Source organism: Elgaria multicarinata, chromosome 2 (genome assembly GCF_023053635.1).
Source record: "Elgaria multicarinata webbii isolate HBS135686 ecotype San Diego chromosome 2, rElgMul1.1.pri, whole genome shotgun sequence".
NCBI classification, from domain to species: domain Eukaryota; kingdom Metazoa; phylum Chordata; class Lepidosauria; order Squamata; family Anguidae; genus Elgaria; species Elgaria multicarinata.
In genome coordinates, this window is record NC_086172.1 from 123,711,365 (window position 1) to 123,733,995 (window position 22,631).

Consider the following 22,631-nt stretch of genomic DNA (forward strand, 5'->3'; position numbering starts at 1 on the left):
TTATATTGATGTATGTAGGATATTACAATTTAATGGTTTTAAATGTTAATTTCTTAGTCTTACAGTCCTTCTGCTGTTGTTATTTTTGTTTTCTTGGCACTAACCATAAGGATGTCAAAGTATAAATGATTCTGGCAAATGTTGTCAGATGTGTTTGCTAGAACCATTAGAAAGTGGTTTCTCTCTAATTTGCTGATTTGCCAGACTACTTTAGACAAGTCTTCACAGGCTTCTATGCTATTTTCATGCAGAAAGCAATGAAAAGAGAGAAATAACTTGTACCAGTTACACTGAACAAGTTTTATGTCAGTTTTTGTTTGGGAAATCCTGTGCAGAGCAGGGCATACCCTCTTCATGGGAGTTCTTTCCAGAGGCTAGTAGCAAAAGCAGGACCACAAAACCTGTTTCTTTAATTCCAGGCAATTTCAAGCATCTCAGAAAAATGTAGGTTTAGAGCCAAAGTTAAAACCATTTACCAGAACAGATGCTCTGAGAGGCACACCTCAAAAGAAGAGAGAGACCACCAGACAATTTGTGTTGGTAGTAACCAACTTTAGGATATATCTTTTTTTAAAAAAACATGACATTAAATCCCGCTGAATATAGATATATCTATACAGTTCTGTGGAACAGATACTTGTTGTTGTTTAAGACACAAGGAAAAATTCAGGGCTCCTGAACATTTCCATTATGGCTTCCTGTCATACTATGCGTGAAGCCACAGATTTGATATATTAAGTGAGTTTCATGTTTTAACAATAAAACTGCCCATGGTTCTTGAAAACCCTTAATAACACACAAACTTGTGACACTCGCTTATCATATACTTTTTGTCCCTATTGCAGTTCATCTAATGGGAGACAAATATGTGGTAATAAAATCCATCACCTCCCTGTTAATGATTCCATGCTAGGTTTCCAAGAAAAATAAAAATAGAGTTTATTGTTGTGTGCAGTTCCACATGCTTACCACTATTTAACATTCATTTAGGCTATAATGTAATAGATGTACAATCAACTGGACCTAAGAGCCAGTGTGATGTAAAGATTAGGGTGTTGGAGTGGGACTCAAGAGACGCAGTTTCTAGTCCCCACTTGACCATGAATCTCACTGGGCCTGTTCTGACATCACGCTAAGCCATGGTTAGGCTGCAGCAAATGGTTAGCGAACGTGTTTAAACCGTGGTTATGGTTAAGAATGATTCACACGACACACTGGCCCTGTTCAGACAACACATTAAACCACTCTGCTTAACCACAAAATGGTTAATGGAATGCATTCCGTTAACCATTTTGTGGCTAAGCAGCATGGTTTAGCGTGTTGTCTGAATGGGGCACTAAGTCATGGTTCACACAACATGCTAAGCCATAATGTTTAGTTCAAAATGTTTAACTACCATGACTTAATGTGTCATCTGAACAGGGTTGTTGTGAGGATAAAATAGAGAGGAGGAGGAGGAGGATCATGTACACTGTCTTGAGCTCTTAGGGGGAAAGTAAATGTAACAAATAGATAATAAATAAGTTCCCAAAGCAGGACTGCTACCTTGTTTATCACTGATGGATTAACCATTATACTACATATGCTATAGAAAAATTGTCAAGTTGTTTGGAGTAGCAGCTGTAGTGCAGTTATCCAATACAATGTGAACCGCTCAGAGAGCTTTGGTTATGGGGCAGTATACAAATGCAAATGCAATAAAAATACAATCTGCACATGCAGGGAATGCCTACTTATTTTTTTAAGCTAGGCTTCTTTAAATTAATAAATAATATCCAGATTTTGTGTGAACACAAAGCTGTTCATGCAACAGGCTTTTCGTGCCCCCTCCTCCCCATGCAGCGTGCTACCACCCCTTTTGTTTTTTTCTCCAAGCCACACTTTGAAAAGTCCATGGCATAAATGGATCAATCCTAAAAAGGATTATTTTGCATTATTGTATCAGCATGTAGAGAACATGAGAAATTCTCTATGTTTTGTTAACTCTACAAAATTCATAATAGCTAAACAAAACCTGCAAGGAAGTACTATACTAAGAAATCTTACAAGTGGATTTGGAGTGAGGTGCTGAAACCTTTTATATAAATCAAGACAAATGGTGTATTTGATTAATATTTTGGTGTACTATGTTACATTGTCTAATTATGTTGTGCTTTGCAAAAATGGTCAAATCCAATTTTTCATTAAAAAGAAATCACGCTATTTCATACGTGTTTAAGGAGAGTAATGATGAAGTGAAGAATAGTAAAAAAAATAATCCTATTAATGGCTGCTTTATCTACAGTTATAATGATCTTGCTGTTTTATTATCTCACAGCTGCTGATGGACCTGGGGATCGTTTTATCATTGGGGAATCCCAAGCTGGCGAGCAAGTGAGTACTATATATTCAAATTTTACTTTTTTTTCTTCATTTGTCATAAACAGAATGATCTTATATAATAAGATGTATACATTTAGATCACTTCTGAAAAAAGGATATCATGAATTGTTTTTTCCCTTCTTTTTGTTGTGAATTTAACAAAACAGAACAGAAAACAAATTGTATGTGGGGGGAGAACAAATACTACATGCATAGAAATGTAATTTGGTTTTCATCAGATATACCATTCATTAAAAAAGGGAGGGAAGAGAATTATGCATAGGTTTTAAGAAATGCAGACCAAATATCCATGTTCTTATCCACTTACAAGTGGTGTCTATATACCACCCATTCAAATGTTGATAACATTGTTAAGTCCTCAGTCCATTGCATTATAGGTGGTGAACATTTATCCTTCCAACATAGTAATATGAATCTCTTAGCTGTCATAAGGGCTCAGTTATTATGATTTGTGATGATTCAATATTACATACAAATGTGATAGCTACCCCCATAGGAAGCTAGTGATAGGAACCCCCTATGACTTAGTTTAGAGAAGATAGGGCTAATGAAAATTTAGTAAGAAAATAAGTTGCATGTAATACAATGAAAAAAAAATCAGTGCTATTTCTGCAGTGTGTTTGGGGGCTCTCAGAGTTTTCTGTTCCTTTTTTTTTTTAATGGACATTCCTGATATGTTTCAGCCAACTCAGACTGTAATGCCTGGTCAGGTAATGCGAGTTACAACTGGTGCTCCAATACCCTGTGGTGCTGATGCTGTGGTGCAAGTGGAAGACACAGAACTCATCAGGGAATCAGATGACGTGAGTGAAAACTAAACATTGTCACTGCTATGTACAGCACCATGGCTCCAAGAAATCACTCAGTAGTCTATAATCTTAGAAGTGTAAATACTTCAATACAAATTTGAAACAAAGAACAGAATTGAATTTGTATGATTTATTTTTGGTTCTGCCTTGATTGGTTTGAGGGAGTGGATGAGTAGGACTGATGGATGGAGGAAGAGGGATATTGGGAAAGAAATTTGGGACCTTTAGGAGGGATCTGGAGTTATATAGCTGTAGCTGCTATACCTTTCAAATTCATTCATTATATAATTAATAGGTCTCTTTCAAGATAACTAATTAAAGGATTAAATACTTATCACACGCTTAAGAGAAGCATCCTCGTTCCTTCAGGATCCTTAAAAATGCATTTTGTTGAGATTTTGCAACATGTTCTATGTTTTAAAAACTGATTTATTAGTCAATTAGTCTTGGGAGTAAGAAACCTCACGTCTCTAGGTCAAATGCCTAGACCTCGAGGTATGTCAATCTGGACCTGCAGACTGTCCCTAGGCCTCATCTGCTCACTTAATCCTGGTCCAGATTGTTGTCATTATTTAGTCCTAGAGTTTTGTAATTCATTCCTGCACATTCAACTTTATTTTTATGATTACTGACCTGGGATGCAAGCAGACATAAACCTGAACCTTTCTTGTCCAAGAACACCCTCCTTTTCTCAATATTTATATTACCATGTTGAGTTAAAAATAAATAAATAAATACAGACGCCACGCCACAGTGGGCAATGAATTGCATAATAGATTGTAGGCTACAGTATTGTCTTTAACAGATTTTGAAAGTACTAGGTTGTGTTTGGATCATATGACCTTAAAACTATTATTATCATATCATGCTGTAGCATAACTGAGATTGATCCATTCATAGCTGAAAGAAATATATAATATTACTTGTCTTATCAAATATGAAGATATGTGATGCTTTAAATACAGGGCACTGAAGAACTTGAAGTACGCATTCTGGTGCAGGCTCGACCAGGCCAAGATATCAGGTGAGTGAATTGGTTGTCTTCATTATCTGCATATTGTTTTTAAAAATAAAAAACAGCTGACACTTGTAGGTCAAAACATCTGGAGAGCCACAAATTGCCCAACCTTAATCTAGTATAAATAGCTTCTAAAATTTGATCAGGGTGTCAGCTGTGAAAGGAGTTTGGAGAGGGAGCAACATTCCCAGATGAAAAGCTACTCCTGGACTGATGGCGGGCCCTGGCAGCTCTGCATGCTGCAGAAACAGGTATTGTGATAGGGAAAGGCAGGGTGGGTGGATCCCCAAGACAGAGCAGAACTATTTAAACAGCCAGTGGAGAAAGAAGGAGGACAGAGGCAAGTGGAGGAACAGCTGAAGAAGAGACAGAGGAAGGATATAATGGAATAGATGAAAGCTGGGTAACAGAGGCAGGAAAAGTCTCCAAAGATAACCGCCGAGGGAGAGAGAATAAAGGAGAAGCGCCACTGATATGAAGGTTCAATAGAAATAGGTAGAATGGATAAGAGCGAGGAGGAGATAATTATAAGGCAAGACAGCAATAAGATTCACTGCAAAGGAGAAGACCTAGCTATTACAGAGAACGGGGGTAGCCAGTCAAGGCATTTGTCAGCCCCCTAAGGGGAAAATGATGATGAAGAAGGAACTGCTGGCAAGAGCACCGACCTGGGAGAAGTTCTAAGGGCAAAAACGCTTTCTGCCTAGGTCCATAATTTCCCTAATGGGGTACAGGTTGGAATCCTGTGTATTCTGAGTATGCTTATTCCAGAACAAAACCTGAAGCCAAATGAAACTACTCAGACTAGCAAGCCAACCAATTCTTACAGTAAGACAATGGTGGCTGTCTTTGCCCTAAGGAATAATTATTATTTCTTTATTGAGCTTACTATAAGAGACTTAGGCCTTTGCTAGACCTACCTTAAAATCCTGGGGAGAGGAGGGGAGATCCCGTGATGCTAGTATTGCGGGATGTTGCTCCAGTCTAGACGTCAGACGCGACGAGCTCAAGAAGAGAGCCGTCGCATCCGCCATTTTTTTCATTCTTAAAGGGACAATGCACACAAACGGTCGTGTGCACAAGTAAGGGTTTTTTTTTTACATTAAATTCATTTCCCCGCTCCCCCCACCCTGCCTCCGATGGGCACAGCGCTCCTGGGGAGCGCTGCACCCCGTGCGTGGCTTCTCCCAGCTATGCGCAAGTAATTGCGCGGAGCTGGGAAAAGCCACGGAATGGGACACACACTCGCGATCTCAGGCTCAGCCCAAGACTGTGGGAAAAACCAGTGCCAAAGGGTAGGCTAATATCCCTGCCTGAGCCCGGGATCCCCTGTGCGTCATCTGGACGCACAGGGACAATCCCGGGTATCACCCCAGGATATAGCCTGGTCTAGCAAAGGCCTTAGTGCGCTGGGGTGCTGGCAATTTACCAACGTGTGAATGTAATGTATATTCACTTACCAGAGAAGTGTATGTTCAGATTACCAGATTAAGTTTGTGTTTTATACCATGGAGTTGATGGAGCAGGGAAAGTCTGGGGGACCCCTCTCAACTGAGGAGCTCACACAGGGATTTGGTCCTTGTTGGCAATCAATCATCTAACTTGATTCATTTTTTTGTTTTTTGTATTTGGGTGCATTTTCAGACCAATAGGCCATGACATTAAAAGAGGTGAATGTGTGCTGGCCAAGGGAACCCACATGGGTCCGTCAGAGATAGGCCTTCTAGCAACTGTTGGAGTAACAGAAGTTGAAGTTAACAAGTTTCCAGTAGTTGCAGTAATGTCTACAGGGAATGAAGTGAGTAGTCTTCTGCAAGCATTGCAGTTGTATTTTGACTACAATTTCCATCACCTCCTTAAAGGCTTTTTCCAGTGTTAACTATACTTTTTTGCTAAAACAGTATTTTTATTGAGTGGTATAGAAATGTAATAAATAAATAAATAAATATCTGTTTTCATAGAAAGATGCTGTGAAAATGCTGTATTTGTATTATATGTATGTACCTCAGTGCACAAGTAAAAATTAACCACACCACCCAAAAGTTTAAAACCAAACTGAGCAAAGTCACTTAGATTGTGAAGTAAACTAGTAAAACAGTGGCTGAGAAAGTGACATTGACATTGACCTGGAAGATTTGGAATCCAATGCACAAAGGGGTGTTTTAATAGAAAGTTACAGTGGGCTCCACCTCTGCTTATGCAGCAAGACTTCCCCATGCGTTCTTCCCCATGCACCCTCCCCAAATCGGCTCTTGGGGGACCCCCAACTCTCCGGAGCAGATTTGGGAAGTATACAGGAGGCTGCAGTGGGGACGGGAGGAAGAATCAATTCCACCAGTAGTGTCCATTCTGCCAATGGATGGGCACAGATGGGTACAACCCAATTAAGTCCAAAGTTGCACCTTTGCAACTGTATTGAAAGGCAGGCATTCAGAATAGAAAAACAGAGAATGGATGGATGAGAAGAAAAAGAATAAGAAGGAACAGAAAAATCATTCTCTTCTCAACAATTAAGAACCAGCCGATTGTACTGTTCTACTTGCTTCCTTTAATTTTCTGAAGAATTCTCAAACTTGGACTTTTACAAATCTTTAAGAAAAGGTCATTATTGGGAGGGGAACAAGAAACAGCTATGCCTTTTTCATAGTGGTAATGCACACAGGTGTTATATAAACAAGTACTTGCTCACAATCTTAAAGATTGTTATCATACCTAGCAATCTTAATAAATTCTTAAATATCCAGTTAATTTGATTATCATATGTTCCTAAACTGATTTTTATCCCAGTTTGGATATAATACTATATCATGATTTAGTTCTACGTGCACAAGCTGGAACAATCTCAAATATGTCTTGGGCTCACACATTGTCTCTCTCACTTCTCCTATGTGAATGAGAAATGGACTTCAGCAGCGTTCACTTTCCTAAATCCAAGTTTGTTAGATGTGAACTGGAGGACATTGTTTTTACTAAACTCTGGTTAGTTTAACAAACCAGCTTCAGAAATCATGGTTTGAAGTTTGCTTGTTTTGAAACTGCAACTATTTTGTCTTTTGGTTCTATAGCTATTGAATCCTGAAGATGACCTATTACCAGGAAAGATTAGAGACAGCAATCGTTCAACTCTTCTAGCAACAATTCAAGAACATGGGTACCCAACAATCAACTTGGGGATTGTGGGAGATAAGTATGTACCCTTTTTAATAACTCATCATTTTATCATAATATTGCTACTATTTTTGAATATCTGACAATACTGTCACATTTTGTCCTTTGAAGCAGGGATTATGACCTGTTTTCAGAAGAGCTTAAAAACTTGTTAGCAACAATTTATGTCCTCTCTGACCAGCCAGGGGTGATGAACCTCTTTCAGCCCACAGACCAAATTCCACTTTGGAGATGCTCTCAGGTGCTGCATTCCAGGGGTGGGAGGGGCAAAAGGCAATAGGGAAGGGGCCAAAATACCAAAAATATCAGCATATTTTAGTAACTAAATTTTAGTTACTAAAATATTAGAAACACTGTCAGTAACTATGCCCTAGGAGAGGCATTACATCCTTTTAGAATAGGGAAAAACTGCAGATAAGCTGGGAAATCACCAAATGATTGGCGGTCAGATGGAAGGGCCTATGGCCACCTGGGGAACCCCAGAAGACTAGATTAGAACGGTAGAGGGAGATTTAATTTATTAATTTGTTACAGTTCTATAACACCCTATAGCCAAAGCTCTCTGGGCAGTTCTCAAAAATTAAAACCACAAGAACAGCATAAAAACAATATAAAATACAAAAGTTTAAGAGTACAGTATAAAAGTACAACCAGAATGAAACCTAACAGCAATGATTTAAAATACAGTAAAAAAAATTATAACAGCAGAACTAAAAGACAAGAATGCTAAAATGCTAAAATTCCTGGGAAAATAAAAAGGTCTTCACCTGGTACTGGGAAGACTACAATGTAGGCACCAATACAAACCTCTCTAGGAAGCTCATTCCACAGCCAGGGTGCCTCCACAGAAATAGCCTTCTTCCTGGCAGCCTGTAATTTGGCAGACATGATCTTTGTTGGGGCAACAAAAACCAATTTTCATCAAATTTTTCCAAGGAATAAAAATGTTGTTGGTAGTTCCTTTTAAAAGAAAATCAAAATACAAAGGCCCAATATCTGCTATTGGGCAAATGTAATCCCCTCCTGAGGGGCTACTATGCCTGCAATTATCATCCAGTTTTGACCAAGAAAAAAGTTGCAGGGTTGTTGTTGTTTTTAATTTCCCATGATAGTCAACAGGAAGCTTGAAGACTCAGTTTTCCAAACCTTGACTCGGGTTTTGAGCTGAAGTGAAAAGACTCCAAATTGGCCCAAGCAGAAGCGGGATATTTTCCAAACTGCTGAATTGGGGCCTGAGTTGAAGAGGGGATGGGGAGTCAGTGCACACATCTAATATATGTATGTGTCTGTCTATCTATCTATCTCTACACACACACACAAATACATATATTAGAGGTGTACACTGACATACTTTGACTAGATAAGCAGATGCAAATTTGTGTTATGGGCCTGTGCCCCAGATCTTTTTAAGAACATAGCAACATTCCTGGCCAAATGTTTAACGAAGTTTTGGGCAAGGCAGATTTCTCAGGCGGGCAGGAACAGGTAACACCTTATTTATTTATTTATTTAATTTATTTATTAATTAATTACTTTTCTATACTGCCCAATAGCCGGAGCTCTCTGGGCGGTTCACAAAAATTAAAAACATTCAAAGTATAAAACAATAGCATAAAACCATAATATAAAATACAACTTGAAAGCTCAACCAGATAAAAACAGCAGCAATGCAAAATTACAAATTTAAAACACCAAGTTAAAATTTATTTATAGACTGTTAAAATGCTGGGAGAATAAAAAGGTCTTCACCTGGCATCTAAAAGCATATAATGTAGGTGCCAAGCGAAGCTCCTTAGGGAGCTCATTCCACAGCCGGGGTGCCACAGCAGAGAGCTTGGACTTTTGAGAGCTCCAAGTGGTATTGGGGTTGCAAGCTGCATAAGCTTGTCTGTATGTTGCTCCAACATGGAGCAGATTAAGTCAGGAGATTGAAGTAGGGTTTGGCTTCCTTTTGGCTGGATGGCCCAGCCTCTACACTGACTGAGACTTTGTCTCTTAAAGGGGCCTGGCCTGTTTTAGCAGCCTCAGGATACAATGACACGGAATTTACTGTGGCATGCTAGACTCTTCATGGTTGGAGCTATCAGAGTACAAAGATGGCACTGTGAGCAACTCCAGATGCAGGAGGGCTGGGTCCTGGGGAGGTAGAAGCTTTGTGATGCCTTTCTGTAACCAAATCCTCTCCATGAATTGTGATCTTCAGAGCCTCTTCTTGTGATGAAGAGGGTTCAGGGTCCTGGTCCCATAACAGAAGACTTCAGCTGATCATAATATTATATCTGGCAATGCCATTTTGGTGTGTTTATTATACTTTCATGATCAATCTACCATCAGAGGGTTTTTAGTAGGGACATGGGAAATGTGTACTACAGTTCACTACACTGGGATGGGCTTAATAGTTCTTGCTGTGTACAATAGGTACACCCAGTGGAACTATCATACCACTCTAAGATACCACAGCTTTGCATTTACTCAAGGGAAACAATCCCAAAAGCTTATTATGTTTTGAACACTGAATTTCAGCACACACTGGGAAGTCTCATATAGAGTTTTGAATGAGTTCTCTAGTGCACAGAAATGCACTCTGTGTGTAGTGCTTGCGGTGTTAAAATTGTTGATATGATTCTAACTGAAGTCAAATCAGAAGTGAGAAAATAAAAAGGCTTTTGAAATCTCTGTATTTGAGTTTGCCCAAAACAGCTCGTTGAATCCCAACCTATCACTGTGAACTCTCAAATATAGAGGGTAAATTAAAGAACTGCAGATAGGCTTTTTAGTAATCTGCCTCATAAAACAATCAGAAATTGTTTTTATATTTCCACTCTTAAGCACACATACTTCTGAGTAAACATTCCTAGCGTTGGACTACAAATGTAGAATTCCAGAATTCTTTATCTTCAAAATTGCATTCCATAACATCTTAATGTATTTATACCATTAAACTTCTATTAAGGTAGTGGGAGAAGAATTGGCTGTTACACTCTACATTGGACTACTGCTGCTAAAAATGGCAGTTCTAAACTGAGTTCTCCAATGTGTTTAGGCAACTTGCCTATGTCATTACCTTCTGCAGTAGCCCTGTGTTGATTATAATGTCTAGTTCTGCCCTGAAGTTTCCCCCCACCCCCATTCTACCAGTGTTGTCACAAGAACATTGCATTAAAGTAATCCATTAATTTCAGGTCCAGACAGGATAATTCTGGCAGTAGAATATATAAAATTCTCTCTTCTCCTTTTGTCCATTGATTTTTACTGCGAATATGTGGCCTAATCTACGCCTACAGCCCTTTCGCAACGGAGGAAGGATAATTGCAAGGTTTCCTGCTTCTGCAATCGTTGCTCACAGGCCACATGCGAGGGAAGTTTCCCGCAAGTAAAGGAGAGCTGTTGGGGGGGGGCGTGTGCCCCGTGACGGTGGTTCTGAATGTGTATTGGAAGAAGTGGGCAGTACTGGACAGATGGGTACAGGGCATGGAATTTTTTTAAAATACCTCCTCCAAGATGCGCACCAGCGCAGACACTCAGCAACGCAGGGAGGGATAGGTAGTATGTCGAAAATGTGCTCCTGCGCATCGATATGTTTGTGTAAAAAAAGGAAACACTCGGTGATGAAACACGCCGATGCCCATCCACGTGCCTCTGACAGCGGATTGGCTGTTCACTGTGTCAGGCGCTTATGCCGAACAGCAACAGCTTTGCGAAGGGGGGTACACCAGCTGCAGACTTGGGGATTGTAGTTGGAGAGCCGGAAAAGTCACTACAAATCTAGTCAGTGATATTTCTGAATAACTGAATAACCCGAGATCACCGCGGGAGTAGATGAACGTCATGTGGCCCAGTAGGGATGGCTTCGATATAATCCCTGAATAAACAGCTGGTGTAGACACAGCCTGTGTGTCTCTAGGTACTTGGCATTTCTAAAGGCAATATCCAATACAACATCTGCATCAAAGACAAGCTGCCTCTGTCTCCTTCAGGCTCTTCAACGGTTTCTGAGTACATGACTAACGCAGACAGGACACTATTTTTTTCTTACCGCTAAACTTAACCTCTTTAAATAGTGTAACATAATTGCACTCAATGTATTAAATTGTTTTGGAGGATGATTAACATGAAACACTTTAACTGTATCTGAAAAAATGTTGGAGGTGAACAGAAAGCAGGGCTTAAAATGGAATTGAACAACAGTGTATTTTAAAATGTGGAAACAACAAATAATCCCAACTTTTATTATTTGTTTTGATTTGCTCAGTAAGAGAGCAATCCTATGGAAATTATTATTATTATTATTATTATTATTATTATTATTATTATTATTATTATTATTATTGCTTGTGGCAGTTTTTCTAGATGGACATGATGAGCTTTACCAAGTCATGCTGTCTTTTACTGATTCAAGAGTTTCCTGACAATTGAGCATGTTTTAACTATGACTGTTTTCTGGATGTTGGAGTGAATGTATTTTGCTGGGCCCAGTTTCTGAAAATTTTCTACATTGTTTTTTTATGTGTTGCCAGTGGCTGATGTAACTAACGGAATAATTGTGACATCATTATCATTATTATTATTATTATTATTGCTCTCACACACCCCTTTGCTTTAAAACTGGACTGTACCACAAATTGCTTTCTCTGTACTGTTATATATTCCGGAGAAATTAATGTGTGTGTATGTGTGTAATAGAGAGAGGTGAAGGGTTGATGGGATATGTAGGTCTGCTAAGAAGTAAGTCTCACTGAATGTAATGGTGCTTTTGCATGGATTATTATTATTACTATTGTAATCATGATTACTATTGTAATAAGGATGGATTTTGAATGTCCTGAGAACTTGCTGCTGTGTTTGACTGAATTCTATGGGTTCTGCCAGCACTGCAAGTAATCTAGAGTTGCTGTATCCATATTGTTGGGAGGGAGAGTAGTGTATGACATCACTGCACTATAGTTCAGAGTTGTTATCTCTTTGGCTAGTGGGTTGGGGTTATTTTTAGGGGAATGCAGTGGTGAGGGGAGAGAATAGGATTGTGAAGTATTCAATGAAAAGAAAGATACTTCATTTCCTTCAATAAATTTCCTTCTGACCTGATCTCAGTTTATAAACCCACACCACACACACACCGTATAAAACCCTAAAAATCCCCATAATATCACATGCATCTGATGAAGTGGCTATAGTCTGCAAAAGTTTATGCCAGAATAAATTTGTTATTTATTTATTTATTACATTTTTATACCGCCCAATAGCCGAAGCTCTCTGGGCGGTTCACAAAAATTAAAACCATAATAAAACAACAGTCTAAAAACACAAATACAAAATACAGTATGAAAAGCACAACCAGGATAAAACCACGCAGCAAAAATTGATATAAGATTAAAATACAGAGTTAGAACAGTAATATTTGAATTTAAGTTAAAATTAGGTGTTAAAATACTGAGAGAATAAACAGGTCTTCAGCTGGCGACGAAAGGAGTACAGTATAGGCACCTTGGTAGCAAAAACAAGACTCTATGTTTTTGCTACTAATAAAGTTTCTTTGAGTTGATGTTCATACAGAAGATGTAAGCATATGGGTGGGGTATATGAGAAACAAGAGGATGTTTTACAAATGCTTTACAAATGTTTAATATGAGTTATAAGAATTGTGTCAGTCTTCAGTGTCCAAGGTCTGTATATGATAAACATCCAAGTGGAGTACAGGATGCTTCTCATCTCTAGTGCACATGCATGGAAATATGTGCACACAGTAGTGCAATGCACAGGTGGCCATTTAACATGCTGTGGGAGAGGCTTATTATGAACATAGTATAAGATAATTATGTTTTTCTAGTATGAAATTATTTACTTCATTTTATTACATTTATGTCCTGTCTTTCCTCCCCTTTTTTATCCTCACAACAATCCTGTGAGGTAGGCTGGGCTGAGAGGTTGTGACTGGCCCAGATCATCCCATGAGAAATGAGAGGCATTTACTGTTCCTCCTCAAGCAGCAAAATGCCCTGGGGCTGCACTGGCTGTGTACATGTGTGTCTTATTTGGCTGTTGCATCTGAATGAGTCAGTGAGTCGGTCTATTTCTCTTTCTTAAATGTGTGTGTATGAGAGAGCATATCAATGTGTATTTATGTTTTCTGTGTCTGCGTGCTGTATGCTGTAAAAGGGAAAGTGTGTGTTTGTGTTTGAGTTTTCTACTATGGAAGGAGATATAAAAGTCTTTTTTCTTCCAGGAAAGCATGGAAGATGATTTCCACTAAAACATGTAATGAAAAATGTGTGTGTGTGTGTGTGTGTGTGTGTGTGTGTGTGTGTGTGTGTGTGTTGTGTGTGAGTTCAGTATTGGGGATAGAATAGGAGGCTCTCTACAGGCAGCTACCCTGGGACTCATCATGGCCTTGACCTGGCCCTGGCTGTGTGGCTCTGAGGATATCATTATTAGCAGTGGTTGCATCATGATTTTGTGTGGTTGTGTGAGACACACACACACTGTTCACTCATGATTCTCTGTTTTTGTTTGGTTGAGGGTGTATTTTGTTTGGTTGCTTGTTTTAGTGGGCCACCACATTTTCTTACCTTTTTGGATACATTGGAGATGAGAAGTGATGTTATAAGGTCTTCTGAATTAAAACTCAAGTGGTGCACTGGGCCTTGTGGCCATGTCATTCACCGAAGCTGTAGGAAGCCATGGATGCCAGGCGCACAGCCTAGCATTTCTTTGAGGTTTCTGTTGCCGCCATGTCCATTGCACCCCATATTTTTTATAAGACACAGGTAAACACAAGAAGTGACGTGATGTCATTATGCTGTGCATTCCTTCACCCTTGCTGGTGAAAGCCAGTGCTGTTAGAGTGGGCATGATGGAAAGCACAGTGTAGTGATGTGTGACATCAAAAAAGGCATCATTTACTTAGGTGGTACAAAAGGGGAGAAAGAGATACAGAATGGCAGCAACTCTGTGTTTTTCAAAACGTTTAGGGCTAAACTAGACAATACGTTAAGTGCATAGTGCAGGGGTTGGCAACCAAACACTCATGGGTGCGCCTGCACCCACGAAGGGCCCCTAATGTACCTGCTAGTTCCCTTGTATCCCCGTCTACTTACTACCGCCACTCTGTCTACTGCCGGCGCTGGTTATTAGAATGTAAGCCTATGCGGCAGAGTCTTGCTATTTACTGTTTTACTCTGTACAGCACCATGTACATTGATGGTGCTATATAAATAATAATAATAATAATAATAATAATAATGGTTGCTGCAGCTGCTGCAGTTTTGCTTGCGCTGCTCACGGCTCACCATCACTTCACTATCCCACATCTGTCCCTGCTGGAGCTCATGGTCCTGTGCTCCTCTTTGCCAGTTCCCTTTCCATGGCATCTACCAACATCTCACCACCCTTCCTCCCATGTGGCTATTGCTCCTTGCGCCTGTTTCCTTGCTTGTGCGTGTGCGCACTGCCTGCTTCATGGAGAATAGCCCTTTCATTGAACGCAACAGTGCCGCATCCCTCTTCCTTGCATGTGCTTCATCAGTGTTGCCAGTGCATAATTGACTGTGGGGTGGGGAGGCTGCAGTAAGGTTTGAGGAGGCCAGCAGCATCAGAAGTGCTAAACGGACTATTTATTGCTGATTCTTCATTAGCAGCTCTTGGGGTGAATGTGGAGCAGGGTTGGGGGAATCCCGGTCATGTTTTGCTTGTGTCGCTCTGGTTCGCTCTGTGCCACAGTGAGTGAGCGAATCTGCAGATTTCCCTTGTGCAAAGACTAATTTCTCCCACTGGCAGACAGCCACAGTGAACGTCAGCATAGCAGGGATTATTCAGAAGAAAGCTTTCTAGATTAGAGTGTGTAATTTCTAGGCGAGGTTGAACTCCTGCTGCTACTGCTTTTTGCAAATACAATCCATACAGATATAACCCCAGACAAAAAAGGAGGTTTGACAATGAAAACAAAGTGCATATTCCCACTCACAACTGTGGGGATGGGTCATTATAATATGCTCAAGGACACTCTCTCCAAGCCCAAAGGGCAAGCATAGAGGCAAAAGAATACATTGAAAAATGAGTAGAAGGGAAATTGTACATTAATATGTATTTTAGAAAAGATACATTGTTGAAGATTTAGGCAGGTTGCATATCCTCAGTATTGTGGTGCACTGAAGTATGGTGGGCACCACCAAAGCTCCCAATTTTGTGTTAGTGTTGACAACAGGAGGATCAGTCTTGTACATAACTTATTTGGTTGGAAATCTCTTATTTTAATGGTACTTGCAGGTTCTGGTTGGGAGACATAATAGCTTTTCCTTCTACAGTGCCTTGAGATGTTGAACACCAGAATTTGTTAATCGGTTTCTGTACCTGTCGAGGATGCATTGTTTCTCATGTTTATGCATCACAGGGAGGCTATTTTGAGATAGATTGTAGACTTCTGCAATGTTGTTTTCTGCACAGGCCTCATGTGTACTGTCCTAACATCCATTGGTAGAGTGTAAGCTAGCTGATAGTGGGGATCTCTTGCTCCAAGTTTAAGGCAAAAAATTCAAAACCTTTTGACAGTTGAAACTTTTATTTATAAGAGTTTTAGTTGATGTATTAAATAGTGATTCCATGTTCAGATATGAATATGATAGAAACAACTTGCAGTAATTGAGAGAATCAACTGGGTAAAACGATTAGTGAAGAAGAGGACACTGTAGGAGTGATCCTGGGAGTCTGTTGTGATCTATAGAGAATTGAGTTGGAAGAGTACTGTGATAATTCAGTCCCCAGTGCTCAATCCTGTCATGCCATATTGCTTAATTTCCATTTCATATTAACTGTGTATTTCAAAGTGATGATATAATAAGAGGGTTAACAGAGATGGTTGCCAATTTTAATGAACAAGTTACAGAAAATGTTTCATAAGGGATCAGGAACTTACATCAGCAAAAATGAGTATTCTAGCAGAGAGAGGTATTAAAATGAAGGTCAAATAAAAGCTCTATTGGAATTTCAGTTAAAATAGTCCCCTTAGATGCTCATTGGGTTATTGGATGATGACTTTTGTGGTTTTTCATTTTAATTGCATTGTTCTAGGCCTACCACTTCAGACTGCAGCTAAGGGACTCATGCTGAAATGCTGAGATTTAAAAAAAATCCCTCCACACAGAAAACTAGCATGTCGGGAAGGCTAGACTAAAACATTTTTGCCCAACATTCAATTTCCTACATGGAGGAAACTATTTGCTAAGGAGAGGCATTTTTATCTTGGGAGCCGCCACCTGCAGTTATAATTGATACACTCAAAAACAGATTTACCACTTCAGTGCAACTAGGCTCTAATAAAATAATGCACGCAAGCAAGATGTTATGCATTCCTGATCTGGTTTTCCAAAAAGAGTACTATTCTAAGTGTTAAGTATTCATTTTGAGTTATTTTAAGGCAACTTGCATAAGCAGTAATCAATCTGCTAATCTTGTTAGTCTTGGGGTGCAATACTGTCTCTGAACTTGGAGACTGATGAGGATGTTATGCAGGGCAAGAGAAGCGCAGACTCAATCATCGCCTCCATGCTCCTTTCACCCAGCATTTTCACTAGATGGGCGATTTTGGCCATCTAGCTGGAGCAAGAGGGAAGGAGGTTGCGGTGGCCAGTGGAGTCTTCATAAGTTGGCCTCCTCCCCAACTCACCCACAGAACCGCCCCCTTTCGCATTGGTGAGCTCGTAGAGGCAGCTGGTGCAGTTCTCTCTCTGCTGGCAGGGAGGAGCTCAGACTCCAGGCTCCAAGGTCAAAGCGCTGACTCCAGCCTTGGATTCTGGAATCCAAAAAATCTTCCCCCCACCCCACCCCAAGACACTGTTCTCCTAACGGCTTTTTTTAAAACCATAGATAGGAAATGAGTACTATTTCAAAGAAGAATATCATAAAACTTATTTTAATCTGTAAGAAACTAGTATTTTATAGAATCAAAGCACTGGAAGGGACTTGGAGGTCATCCAGCCCAACCCTCTGCTCAGTGCAGGCTTTGCAGTGGAGGATGCAGCTTCACTATCCCCAGCAGACGGCCATCCAGCCTCTGCTTAAATACCTCCAGTGAAGGAGTGCCTGCCAAACCAGCTCTTACTATTAGCAAGTTTAAGGAAATGTTTAGCCAGAATCTCCTTCCTGGAAGTTTCCCCCCTTTGGTTCAAATCTTGTCTGCTCCATCTTCTGCTTGACAACCCTTCAGACATTTGAAGTCATCTATTAAGTTGCCCCTTAATCTTGTCTTCCACAGGCTAATAGTGGTGGCATTGTATCCAAGTTTTGTTGTTTGAATGCGTACTGCTTGTTTAAATATGGCTGATTTACAAAGTTAATGCACTGTCTGCAGTTTGGTAATCTTATCTACAAATTAAAGGTAGGACAGTGGAGCAATTAAGTAAGTGTGTTTCTTTGATTGTCAGAGGTAACAGAGATCACAATCGTTTCAGAGGCAGTCGGGCTGGTGGCAAAGCACAGTGAGTTCAGTATTGGAAATCTGTACAAACCAAAGCCTTGTACAAATATGCTGAAAGTGGTGATTCCTAATTATCCAGGGAAAACTTGGTCCTGTATTTAATTAGCAACATGCATAGTTCCTTGAGCAGCAGATTTTCCTTACAAAGCAAATATTCTTCCCAGCACTAACTTCACTAAATGCAAAAATCTGAGCCATAAGATGCAGAGAGTATGTAGATCAGTGTTAGCAATCTGCTGCTCTTTTATCTATCACAAGAACTACATTACATTCTGTTGAACAATCACTGATGTTACTCTTTGGAAATTGGCTGTTGAAGGTTACAATTGATTTCATTTCATTTCTATACCACCCTATAGTTGAACATCTCTGGGCGGTTTATAACAATGTATAAAAAAAAATCAACATACAATTCATACAAAATAGTGTCATCGCCCAGACAAGGAGCCGTTGGAGACTGAAGCCTCCAGCAACAGTGACTCTGAGGAAGTGTCAGAACCAGTACCTGGTCCTTCTGGACTGGCACCTACTGCCATGGATCTCATATCCACATGATCCCCCAGAGGCTCCACTGCCCCCTGACTCAGGGAAGTGGACCTCAGACTCCTCTAGTGAAGACCCTGTGGAGCAGTCCCCAACTGAGTCCTCTAACTTTTACTCCTCAGGAGAAGCCAGTGCCTTCAGGAAAAGGCTGCTGCCCAAATACAGCATCTGAGGGAGTGGAGTTTCCAGAAGGAGTCTCCAGGCAAGACTATAAATCCCTATCAGTTGCTCCCAGTCAATGTTGGAGTAATTTGTTGGTGCTCTAGCTCTAGGACTACTGTCCATGGTCCTGAAATTAACTCAAGTCCCAGACATGATCTACCTGTTCCACATTGTGCTGCCTCACCTGAGCTGTGACCCAGAGATGATGATGGAAGCTCAGATGGAACAGGACAATAATGTAGGGGAGAATCCACATATTCTGTAGACTTACAGGAAACAAGTAATAGGCTTATCTCCACGTAATTGTTTAATTTCACAAAAGACAGAATGTTTGTCCTGCAAGCCAAAACCAGCCTACCAGGCACCTCAGTCTGGCCTATGGAGTCTCTAGAAGTTCCTCCAGGGGTGGAGGTTTGGCTTAGGCTCCACCCCTTGGAGGAATCTCCTCAGAGGGCATCCCTTACTGTTATCTTAGATCAGAGCTAACAGTGAGGATTCCCCTGCTAATGTGCGCCAGCAGAACCCCCACTGTTAGCTCTGATAGGGGAAGAACCCTTTTTATTGCCAACCAGGGCAGATCCAACCTAGTACCTCTTGCTCATCCATTGGAGGAGTGGCTCTGTTTTGCTCCACATGAGTTTTCCTAACCAGAAAGGCGGGTACACTGTGAAGCCTGGTCCCTGGTCCAAGCACCGGAACATGGCCATGGATACTTGATGTCATATGGCCCACAGAGAAATGGGTGGGGATGCCATTCAGCCCCATCCCCAAAATTGGTTCTGCACCCCTGCTCTGATTATTGAGATAGCTGCAATTATCATGTCGCTATACATATGATCCCATCCTTAGGACTGATTCACGCATTACCTTACTAATGAAGAACATGGTCATTTGCATTCCCCTCCACCATTTTGAATTCTAAAATAAGAATGTCAGCTCAGTTCCGCTAGTGGCTAGTTGAGGCAGACAGAGTAGGAGACTTGCAGACTGCTTACCCCTTCTTTTTTCTGTGCTTCCAGAAAGCAGCAGTGCCTCACTGCTACTCTTCCATACTTGGCAAATGCTAAGTGACCAAGAGTGAGGTGCCAGAGTGAGGTGTTTCTGCTATCACCAAGGTCAAGAAAGCATGCTGAGATGAGTTGTGAGACACTTCAAGGATAAAATCACCCACATTTGTGCTGACTTGAATGCTGCTTTTGATGCAGTGCCTGTTGAGATGTCAACTGCATTGTCTTATCCTGTTTTGTGGGATCAGTTTCAGTTTTTGGAGCCTGAGATGTTTGCATCTGTACACATCACATGCTCTCACAATCCTGGCCTGCCATGGTTTCGTTGAGCTAGCCACAGGGGACTGACTGGATGGATCAGAGGCATCATGAATGAATCATTTTATGATGGTGTGATCCCTGCTGCCTTGAAGAAGGCAGTAATGCAATCACTCCTGTGGTGCAGTCACTCTAGTCAACTATCATCCAGTCACAAATACACCCTTGCTGGGTAAGGTACTCCAGAGAGTGGTAGCGTGTCAGCTGCAGATGCTCTTGAATGAAATTGATCATCTGGATCCATTACAGTTTAGGGCTGGTTTGGGGATGGAATTGACCCTGGTCATCCTGATGGATGACCTTGTTCACGAGAGAGAGAAGGGGAGGTTAACCCTTTTACTTCTCAATCACTCTGCAGCTTTTGGTACTGTTGACCACTTTCTTGAGATGAGCCTTCATAGACCGCTTTCATGAGTTGAGAATTGGAGGCACTGTTTTACAGTGCTTCAGTTCTTACTTGCGGGGTCGGTTCCAGAGAATAACATTGCATGACTGTGCCTCGGTCCCCTGGCAGTTGATGTGGGGTGCCATAGGGCACGATTTTCTCCCCAATTGTATTTAATATTTTTATGAAGCTGTTGGATGCAGTCATTAGGATGTTTGGATCGAAGTGTCACTAGTATGCTGAAGACACCCAGCTCTATTTTTCTGTGACATCTGAACTGGGAGAGGCATGCATGTTCTGAACCAGAGTATGGATGCAGTTATGGCTTGGATGAGGACTAATACACTGAAGCTAAATCGTGATAAAACAGAGACTGTATAAGTGGGTGGTTCCCAGGACTGGGAATTGGGCTGTAAGCCTGTTCTGGATGGGAATGCACTCCCTCTGAAAAAGTAGGTACATAGTTTTGGGGTGTTCCTGGATTCATCTTTGTCACATATGTGACAAGGATACCATGAACAGCTAAGCCAGTGCAGTTGTAACTCAGAACTGCACTGGAATAGGAATGAGAGCCCACAAACACCACTGCAAAGACCACAATTCAGTTTGAATTTGGGGCATTTTGTCTTCTTAAACATTTTTATTTCCAACAACATTAAATGAGGTGAGGCAATTTATCTTTTTTGTCATTTATAATAAATTCTAGGGAATAAAGAAAATATTAGAAAATATGGGGTTTTTATTAACACTGAAAGACATAAGGTAAATTATTATGATTTCTTCCTCTCCTTTTCTGCTGCTGCCTAACCTTACCCTGTAGCCCATCAGTCTAAGTTATTGAAGTGTGATATATGAGGTGGTACATTAATATTGCCATATTCAGAGTCAGCATGGACTAGCAAACTGCATATCAGAAAGATCCCTCATGCATTGAATTAACACTTCTGGTGCACACACAAAAGTTCAGTAACTACTACTACAGTTCCTTGATAGTCCTACTGTTGAAAAATGTGTTTTGCCAGTTTAAGAGAATGTGTTTACATTTGTGGATTTTTAGCAGAAATGTATGGGATTTTGTTCCTTTGAAGTATATAGAATCTACAAATTAATTACCACTAATCTGTTTATTTTTATTATCCTGCAGTCCAGATGATTTACTTAATGCCTTGAATGAGGGAATCAGTCGTGCTGATGTCATCATCACATCAGGAGGCGTGTCCATGGGGGAAAAGGTACATGCAAAGGACCTTGTTTGATTGAAGCAAGGAGTATAAAATAGAGATAAGGCAACAGGATGAAACAAAATACATTAAGGAATGTTAAGCTCTAGTGATAACTCACAGGGCATGGTTCACATCTGGATCTGTCCACCAAAGTTGTATGAGTTCAACTTTTTGGCTTTTTTAAAAAAAATATGGAATAAGGCTGACTCCAAAATGGGGTTGAATTTTTTTAAAAGGCCTGGTAATTATCTCATCAGAAGAGCAGCAAAATCTAGAAGCCCCTGAGCCTTCCCCAATATAGATTGGATCCTCTTTGCCACACACACACACCCTGCCCCTCAGATTCCAAAAGGCAGCCAGGAGAAGCTCAGAGGTTTCCAGGCCCTATTCAGCTTCCAGGAGCATCATCAGGAGTGCACTGGGGCTTAGACACCTCCCTTCCCACCTCCTCAAGCCCCCCCCTGCATTACTCACAGGAGGGGGGATAGTATTGCCCCATCCAGACAGAGAGGGGTGCAAGCCACATAGTCCTCAGTCGATCCTGCACATGTAGATATCCTGGATATCAGGAGAACTACAAATATTTTCACACACCTGTCCCATATCTGTGCCCATTTTGAAGCCTTTCCTGTAAGTTTACTGTTGTTGCAGTTTTAAATTGTTTGAAATCTGCATACTCTGCAACCCCTGACCAGTTGGTATCCAACTTCTTAGAGGGTCAAGTGGCATTTGGCAAATTCGGGATTGAGTAATAGCAGGTCTGTGTGGCGCTTTGTAATTGTTTGCTAATTTACTGTATTTTGTTGCATTTTTGGCTGCAATTCTAAGCATGCTTAGATGGAAAGAAGTCCTACATTTCCCAGCATTCTCCCAGACACTTAAGCACTATTTGTTGGAAAGGCGGGCTACAAATTTAATAAATAAATATGTTAACACTTCTAGGATTGGGGAAAGCTTCATCCTACACATGTTTTAATTAATAGCTTTGAATACTTTTTCTTTGCTTTTAAAACAGGACTATCTTAAACAGGTGCTGGATATTGATCTTCACGCTCAGATTCACTTTGGCAGGGTTTTTATGAAACCAGGGTAAGTAATATTTCCAGTCAGAGTCAGCTTTGGATATCCTAGCATATACCGTATTTCTT

The 22,631-nt window shown here is 40.6% G+C and overlaps 1 protein-coding gene across 14 annotated transcripts in view; it reads left to right on the forward strand.

The window, feature by feature from the left end:
* GPHN (gephyrin) overlaps positions 1-22,631 on the forward strand; it is a 310,420-nt gene that overhangs the window by 275,432 nt on the left and 12,357 nt on the right. For all 14 annotated transcript variants that reach the window (XM_063117550.1, XM_063117551.1, XM_063117554.1 and 11 more), the window contains 7 exons: positions 2,318-2,373; positions 3,066-3,185; positions 4,157-4,215; positions 5,854-6,007; positions 7,275-7,396; positions 21,405-21,492; positions 22,499-22,572. In XM_063117550.1, coding sequence (XP_062973620.1) covers positions 2,318-2,373; positions 3,066-3,185; positions 4,157-4,215; positions 5,854-6,007; positions 7,275-7,396; positions 21,405-21,492; positions 22,499-22,572 — 673 coding nt within the window. The remainder of the gene's footprint in view (positions 1-2,317; positions 2,374-3,065; positions 3,186-4,156; positions 4,216-5,853; positions 6,008-7,274; positions 7,397-21,404; positions 21,493-22,498; positions 22,573-22,631) is intronic.